Source organism: Mytilus edulis, chromosome 2 (assembly GCF_963676685.1).
Source record: "Mytilus edulis chromosome 2, xbMytEdul2.2, whole genome shotgun sequence".
Lineage (NCBI taxonomy): Eukaryota > Metazoa > Mollusca > Bivalvia > Mytilida > Mytilidae > Mytilus > Mytilus edulis.
In genome coordinates, this window is record NC_092345.1 from 12,475,787 (window position 1) to 12,485,211 (window position 9,425).

General features: G+C 31.0%; 1 protein-coding gene across 1 annotated transcript; it reads left to right on the forward strand.

Moving 5' to 3' along the window:
• The first annotated feature begins 796 nt into the window (after positions 1-796).
• Positions 797-7,607, forward strand: LOC139511482 (uncharacterized). The gene is made up of 6 exons (XM_071298259.1): positions 797-1,117; positions 1,907-1,993; positions 3,232-4,031; positions 4,568-4,766; positions 5,408-5,527; positions 6,117-7,607. The coding sequence occupies exons 1-6, from the start codon at positions 928-930 to the stop codon at positions 6,896-6,898; spliced, it is 2,178 nt and encodes a 725-aa protein (XP_071154360.1). The 5' UTR covers positions 797-927; the 3' UTR covers positions 6,899-7,607.
• The last annotated feature ends 1,818 nt before the right edge of the window (positions 7,608-9,425 follow it).

Here is a 9,425-nt window from a genome sequence, read left to right on the forward strand (position 1 = left end):
ATTCATGAAAATTCATGTTGATTTGAAAAAGTTATAAAAAAATTAAAAGATGACTATCTGGATTTAGCCCAAACTGAAAATTATTGTTGAGACCATGTCCCTTATGTTTTTTGTGCCTTCAAAAGAAATTTCCTACACACCGATAAAATTGAGAGCATTTTTTCCAATAAAATAAGTTCTAGCCCATCCACTATATATATTAAAAAAAGTTCTTGCCCCGCCCCATTTTGCACCGGCCCATCCATCTGATAAATATTGAACGATCCCTTATCTGAAGTTCTGACAATTCAAATTTAAAGAGCATATTTGTTTTTTGTTTAATTTCAAAATGCTACATGATGCATTAAAGTAAAATATCAACTGTAAAATTGAGGAAATTTAATTTAATAACCAAAATAGTCATTTGATAGTATTCATATACAAGAATTATTAAAAAAAAAATTGGGTACACAGTACATGTATTGCACATTAAATGAATAGGGTAGGGCAAATGATGAGGTAGTGAACTTGATAATGTCCTCTGTTTTTAATGCCAGCCAACAAGAAACTGAATAAGAGTTCACTTTTTGATAATGGTAATGTCAGAGTATCTTTATGCACATGTCAATCTTAATTGTCAGCATGGAAATCCTCTTAAATTTTGAATTTGCAAGATTTATTGTATATAATATTAGCACACCAGAACTAAAATCAGCTGCATGTAGTGTGATAATTTGAAAAATACAATTTCATCCTGGTCAGACATAATAATTCCCTATTTTGCATTGTCACAAAATTAATTTTGCTTACTTTTCAATTTCCTACATGTACATAAACATATGGTCTAAATATGGTATAAATTAAGCTATATGTACTCTTACAATTTTGCTGGTGTTTTAAATTGCTTGTTATTTTATATTTTTGTATTTTTTTTTTATATTAACAGGTATGATTCATGCAGGTATTGGTGAAACACAGCTGAACAATTTACTTGCTGCCATGAATGTGCATTATCCTCACCACAAGTCCCTAAAATCAAGAGAAAATGAGGTTGGGGATATAATGGAGTATCAGGCAAATGCTTCAGAAAGGAAGTTTTTACTCGATGAAGCTTTCCAGTCCATGACCATTGATGCAGGTTTGAATGAAAATTTAATACAATAATTTTGTAAAAATAATAGTCCAGATCCTGTCATTTGCATATACATGTTCATTGTAGATACAATGGCTTACAACTTTTACCAATGTCATTTTATATATTGACATGTATATGTTAATGCCTACAATACATGTATGTGTTAAACTGCCAAGCTGTTCTCCTGTTTCCTAGCAAGTATAAATAAATAATATATTTTCCATCTATGTACATATATTGTGTAAATCCTGAAAAAACTCAAAAACTACATTTAAAAAAAATTGACATACATTTAGTTGAAATGTGGACCATGAAGAAGACCCTAAAACGAACTGGTTAGGCAAAAATATACTTTTATACCTGTAATTTGTACATTAGTTTGCTAATTGCAGGATAAAAAACAATTATATTTATATATTTTATAGATAATCAGTTAGGAACTTTTCTTTTATTGTATATAAACTTTTTTGGCTCAGTATATATGAAATGACTGAATAAATAGCTAACGATAAGATGAAGGTGCCACAATCACTTTAATACCTTAATTTTGTGGTTAAGTTTTGTGTTTAGGTTTATTTCTATGAAAACATTTCATATTAAATCAGTGATAATTCTCAGCTTAAGTCCTGATGTATAAATTAAAGGACAATTTGGCTCTACAACACTGGAGCCAATTTGGTATATTTTTAATGCTTAAGTTTTACCTTTTGGTTTATGTCTTTAGGGCTGGATATCTGATTTTAAATACATGACTTCCAGGTACTGCACTACAAATCTAATATTTTTTTACAGAGGGTAATGAACAAGCAGGTATTAATGCATCCACAGACACATGTTGGCAAAAAAAAGGTTCCGGAAGGGCTTATAATAGTTTGTCAGGTAAATATAAAATCATATTGGACTTATAATAGGACCCAAAAAATGTGCAGGTAATATAATTAAAGAAATGGTACAAATATACAAATATTAAAATAGAAAGAAAAAAATCATGCTCCATATACATTCGTATATAGTTATAAAATGCCCATCTTAGAACAGATTTGAAAAGTATGGACACCAAATTCAGACAAAAACTGTGCTCGCGGGTATAAGATATTCAGAAAAAAATTAAACATTTAATTTTCTTAACAAATTTTATAAATTACCTTAAGTAGTTGTTACTTTATCATATGGCACAAAAATCATTCCAAAAAATTAATTTGTGTTGGCCCCAGCTGACTTTTTAAAGGAAGATATCATTGAAAAAGCTCGAAATTATCTCCCTTTGGTGCAAAAATGCAATTTTTTGGCATGAAAATTGAAATATCTTTTTTTTTACTCATCGGTGACCTATATTTTTTATTGTTGTTTTCAAATAAGCTATATACATAAACTAAATAATTGTAAAATTTAAGCGATTTCTGTACTTAGGTTCTTTTTTTATTTCGACATTACATCTTTTTCTCCTCCTATTAGTTCAACAGAAAAAAGGACATTTACAAAATGTATGTTTCTTTCGAAGGCAGATTGTGAGCGTAAATGATCGGTGACCCCTCTTTTTTATTTCATTTTTTTATTAGGTATAAAATAAAGTTCATTTATAGAAAAAATTAGCAAAATCTTATATTAAATATAAAAAATGATTTAGACCTGCGAGCCCCCATAATCCTGATAATTCTTCAGCCAAATATTTGTGAATCCTGAGAGGGAGATTTATAGGTTTTTTTCAGGGCGCCCCCCCCCCCCCCCCCCCCCCTTTTCTTTGAAAAATTTGTTTAATTATAATGGGAATCACTTAGTGTTCGGACATTAACTTAAGTATCAAGCTGTGCCCTGCATAGCTGGTAATTATTATTTGTTATTCAATCTCAATTTGCTGAAAAACATAGGATCCCTGCAAGCATGTGTAGCATGCATAAACAGATTATGAAATGAGTTTCGGAAACATGAATTATCTAATTTTAAACCAAGAGAAAAATTTGAATTGACTTATCCAAGTCAAGTATTTATAGATATGCAAACCATATAAAAAAAATTAAACAATCATTTTAAATGAGTAGTATAGCTATATGATAACTCCATATTAAAATTTTTACACTTACTTGCATTAGCATACATGTATGTATTTCACTTTTCAGGTGTGGCCTCACTGATAGGGGAAAAAACAGGGAAAATTGTGCATCACACCCTCAGAATTGCTGGTTGCCGTATATGTCGGAATGCACAAAAGAAGGGAGGACCACCGTTACCCCACAACTGTAAGAAAAACTGGTCAGGAACAGCAAAAGGCATGGAACCAGACATGGTAGTTCAGTTAGTGAAAGATGTACATGAACAAGATATCAATATAAATGAACTGGCAGGTGATGACGATTCGGTTGGGTTTGACCGGGTAAAAAAACTACTACCAAATTCGACAATGGTAAAAACAAGCGACAGAAATCATATCATCATAAATGTCACCAAAAAGCTTTACGCTCTTAAACCAAAGCAAAAAGAGTTGACACCAATGGTTATCAATTCAATTACCAAGAACTATTCATACATGTTGGCACAAAATCAAGGTTCTCCAGAAAAAATAGAAAAAGGAGTAAGAGGGATGATTGATCATATGTATGGGAAACACGAAAACTGTGATATAAAATGGTGTGGTTTTTTAAAAGACAGAGCGTCATACAGGCACACAAATTTACCTTTCGGAAAGGACTTGAAATCTGAAAGTCTCAGAGCTGATCTGGAGAAATTGTTTCTGGGAAAAATAGAGAGCCAATCAAAGAAACTATCAAAACTTGCCAGTTCCCAAGCAAATGAGAGCTTTAACCATACGGTCTCGACCAAGGCAGCAAAGAATAAACATTATTCGGGCTCCTCCAGTTTAAATTATCGTGTCAGTGCCGCAGTTTTACAAAAGAATGAGGGATATGGTTATGTGTCAAAGGTAATATTAATTATTTGCTAATTACACTTTTATGTTTTTTTCCATAATAAAGTTATTTTGATGTATATTGATGAAAAAAAATATTCTGTTCAATCAAATGACAAAAAATATTCTGTATCAAAATTTCCACCGATAGTTTTTAATTTTGAAAAAAATATTATTTGCATCATACATGTAGACTCAATGCAATAACTTAGTGCGAAAATATTTTGTTTTACTCCCACAACAGTTATACCCCCTCCCCCAACTGAAATTCAATAATGGCTCCCTAATGTTTAAAAACAAGTTAAGGGAGATCTGTTATCTCACTATACAACCAGTATATTTCAAAGGTGAAATGTTATTTTAAGAAATAAAATTTAAAATTGAAATGGGGTATGTGTTAACAAACCTAACTAAATATAACATGTGCCTTGATCAATGCTTTTACATCAAACTTAAAATTTTAAACAAAAAGAAACAGTCAATTCTTAAATAACTTTTAGGACGATACTCATATCTTATTTATACATTTTGTTTTTTATTTATATTTTAAGGTGAGTGAAGCAGCTGGATTGTCACCAGGGAATGAGACTATCAAGAGGGCTATACGATTGAATGGAAAGAGGGATGAAAAATCTGAAAGAGCCAAAACAAAGCAACACAAAAAAAGAAGAATCAATCTAAAAAAAGAAAGATTAGTGAAAAGTACCGGAGTTGAAATGAGAGAAGGAAGAACTTATGAAAGTGAAATAGGTAAATCGCATTGCATTTTCTTTAATCAGAACTTCTATCCTGCCCTTTTTTTAAATTTTATCCAAGCCCTCATAAAAATGGCGTAATGTATTGCTCTTCTGACACAGTTTCAATTTAAGATATTCATCTTTTGCTCAATTTGCCCAAAGGGCCAAGTGAGCTTTTCTCATCACTTTGCATTTAGCTTCCTTCATCTGTCTTGATTGTTGTCCATCATCTGTTAACTTTTACAAAAATCTTCTCCTCTGCAACTACTGGGTCAAATTCAACCAGACGTAATCATTATTGGGGTATCTAGTTAAAAAAATGTGTTTAATGACCCGGCCAGCTTACCAAGATGGTTGCCATGGCTTAAACTAGAAATATGGATAAAATGTAGATTTTGCTTGCAAATGTAGAATTTTGCTTGCAAATGTATATATCTCAATAACCAAAGCATGACATTGGGAAAAAAATTATCCATTAGGTAAAGATCTTCAAATACAATACAGTTGTCTATTAAGGGGAGAGCCTGTTTATTTATCTGTTAAATTGATGCAAAGTTATGCACTCAAACATATGTACAAAAACATTTTATACCATACATGTATGTAACAATTAAAATCTGCAATTTTGTCTTTACAAAACTTAATGTGTTATAGGAATGGACAATGAGCAGTTAGATGAAGAAATCCCTGCTCCAATGAATGCATCTTTATGTATACCGATAGATATTTCTACAGCTCCACTGGTAGTCTTTGATTTAGAAACTACAAGCCTATGTAAGTCCTTTTAAAAATATAAAACAAGTTTAACATTTAAAATTAAAAATTTTTTTAATTCAGTGGTCAAAGTAAAGTATTTGATTTTTGGTCTTTTTATCTAATACTATATGCCATATAGGGTCAACTATATTTGGTGTATGGAAATATTTTATGATCTGTATGTCAATCACGCAGGTTTTATTTTATGTGACCTCATTTTCACGGTTCATTGCACAGTGTTTGTGCTTTGGTCTATTTTTCTTAAACTATAAGTAATATGTCAACTATATTGGTTGTATGGAACTTGTTAGCTGTACATGTCTGCCTGGCATGGGTAATCTAACCTTAACCTCATTTTTATGGTTTATTGGTCTTTGTTTAGTTATCTTGGTTAATGTTAAGTTTATGTGACAGTTGTAATTAAGCTTTATACTTAGAACTATCAACATAATATCAATGATTAGTAAAGAAGACGAGACATTTCAGGGTGTGCACACTTGTCAATTCATTTTGGTGATAAGGTTAATACGTCAATTGCTAAAACTATAAAATTAGCAGGTGACACATTTTGTATAAATTGAGAAATATTTAAATATTTTTCTTCCAGATAGAACATCAGATGTTATACAGATTGCTGCAACTTCAAGCAATAATGAATTTAGCAGTTACATCTTTCCAAACCAACCAATCTCAATACAGGCCTCCGAAATAACAAAAATTACCGTTTCTGCTAATCAGATGTTTTATGATTTACAACCTGTTTCGTACAAGTTACCACATGAAGTTCTCACTGATTTTATAACATTTCTTTCCAAATATCCATCAAAGCCAATTCTAGTAGGACACAACATCAAACGATTCGACTGCCATGTTTTGTATTATTCTTTAAAGGCAAATCAAATGTGGAATGAGTTTTCATCTCATGTATGTGGGTTTGTAGACACTCTGGAGCTATTTAAGAAGATAATGCCAGGATTACCATCATATTCTCAAACTTCATTGGTGTCACATATTCTCGGTGAAAACTATTGTGCACACAATGCAGTTGATGACACTAGAGCATTGTTTAAATTATTAACCTCAAAAGCCTTAAACAATCTGGATGCATTTGTATTTCCTGTAAGTCATCCTTATGACTGTATAGTCCAGCAAGACAATTTGAAGTCTTACAATGAAGCCATTGCTTGTAAAGCAGTATCACGAGCCACTGCTTTGAAGGCATCAAAATCCAACTTAAAGCTTTCTCATCTGAAACTGTCTATTGAGAGAATGGGTCTAGAAGGATTAAAAGCTTTATTGTCTGAAAAAACTGACAGAGGAAATGTTCGAGTCACAAATTGTATGAAGGTCATTCGCAAAATATTTGACTTCCTAACACCTGAAAGCTAGTTGATAATTCTTTGTAATTATATTGACTTATATATTACATGTATATCTTTTCAGCTAACCTTTTTGGCAATTTTCATCACCAATCATGACTTGTCTGTAAATAGTTTTTGTATAATCTCCTGCTTTATACACAGAATTTTAGAACTTTCCAGATGAATTTATTTCTATCAATAAATGACTTTTTTAAGTGTTGACCGATATTAGTTGCAATTGTTAAAGAAAGATAGCCATCCTGTCTGAATGTAAATGGTTCATTGATTAATCTTAATGAAAATCTTCCTCTCAAGACATTCTGTAGGGATTGAAACAATACATAGTACATTTGTTTATTTTCCCATCAAGGTATTGAACAAGTGGTGTTATTTTATTGACAATTAAAAGAAAGAGCCACCAATATCACTAGTTTACATTAAAAACAATGTCAATTTAAATTTTGATCTATATTGTAAAATCTAGTTCTAATGACCATGATGTTGCTTCGTTTATTACACTGCTTGATGTTATGGTTTCTAGTCCAGTTAGTATAATAGTCCAAATGTCTTATTATATGAATCAGAAGTGTCATTAATCAAACCATACTTTTAAACAATGTCATTAGTTAATTGGTTTTGGATTAAATGTAACATTATATATGGATCTGTAAATGTATGGGACCATAAGTATGTCCACAAATAAATGGTTATAATTATAAATGACACCTATACTGCAAGTTGTTTATTTGTATTTTATGTAGAAACTAAGATTATAATGCATTATGCCCTATCACAAATGTGGATAGGATATGATATACATGTATAAAGATTCGGCCTGGACCATTGATACTTATAACATGTATAATCACCAGAGGCCTGATTCATGTACAGAACAATACATGAAAATAAAGATACATGTCATTGTATATACAGCAACATACCACAAACACTGAACTAAATGTCTCCTGACTTGGGACAGACACAAACAACATCTTAATCTAAACCATATGCATTAACTCTTTAATAAAAAAAAAAGTGTGACATGCAAGTCAGGAAGTTTTCAAGGAGACATAATGCATTATGCACCTATTTTATTTTTTCATTGAACTATAATGAGGTTAGCATTATTAGAGTTATCTCATGTCAAACTTGAAGGAAAAGTGGAGGAATATTTTTTGTCAAGTCTGCGCTCAACATAGGGATAGTGATCTGGCGAAGGCAGCGTTAGCTAACTCATGAAAAGCTTTATATTTAAGGAGGTGAAAGTCCTGGATGCTTCATAATTTGTATATGAATGTCTCACGTTACGAAGTTTCTTTCAGTCATATGTCATATGTCTTTGACCTCATTTTTATAGTTCAGTGACTACTTGAAAAAAATTTAAGATTTTTTGTAAATTTAAAATCTATCTTATTATCAGTAACAGAATGACTATATTTTTCTGAACTTCAACACCAACTCTCTCAAAATGGAAAGTATAATAGAAATTTGTAATTTAGGTTTAACTTAGCGAATGATCTCATTAAAGTTTTAACAAAACTTTCAAAAATAACATAGATTTAGCACTTCTATGTACCTTATAGCCTTAACCTTTGACCTTACGAATTTAACAAATGACCTAAAACTCGATGTTGGCCTGCATATCAATCATGTGTACTGCAAACAATAAACATATTTTATTTCTATACAGGTAAAGCCAAAAAAATGAATGAAAAATGTTTTTTTCTTCAAAAATTACCATTTTTGGTTGCCATGGTTTCACACTTTTGGTGATCTATCTCTGACCCCCAATTTTGTTTGCCTTTTCTATACTTCAATACCAACTCTCTTCAGAATGGAAAGTATAATACAAATCTGTAATTTAGATTTAATTTAGCGAATGATCTTATTAAAGTTTTATCAAAACTTTAAAAAATAGCATAAATTTAGCACTTCTATATACATTTTTTGTACCTTATAGTCTTCACCTTTGACCTTAAGAATTTATCAAATGACCTTAAACTAGATGATAGGCTGCATATCAATCATGTGTACTGTAAACCATAAACAGATTTTATTTCTATACAGGTAAAGCCAAAAAAACGGAAGAAAAGTTGATTTTTTTTTCAAAAATTACCATTTTTGGTTTCCATGGTTTCACACTATTGGTGATCTATCTCTCTTAAAAGGTCGGTGACCCCCAATTTTTTTTTGCTTTTTTTGTACTTCAATACCAACTCTCTTAGAATGGAAAGTAGTAATACAAATCTGTAATTTAGATTTAACTTAGCGAATGATCTTATTAAAGTTTTATCAAAACTTTCAAAAATAGCATAAATTTAGCATTTTTATGTACCTTATAGCCTTCACCTTTAACCTTAAGAATTTATCAAATGACCTTAAACTAGATGTTAACCTGCATATCAATCATGTGTACTGTAAACCATAAACAGATCTTATTTCTATGCTGGTAAAGCCAAAAAAACGGAAGAAAGTTGATTTTTTTTCAAAAATTACCATTTTTGGTTGCCATGGTTTCACACTTTTGGTGATCTATCTCTCTTAAAAGGTCGGTG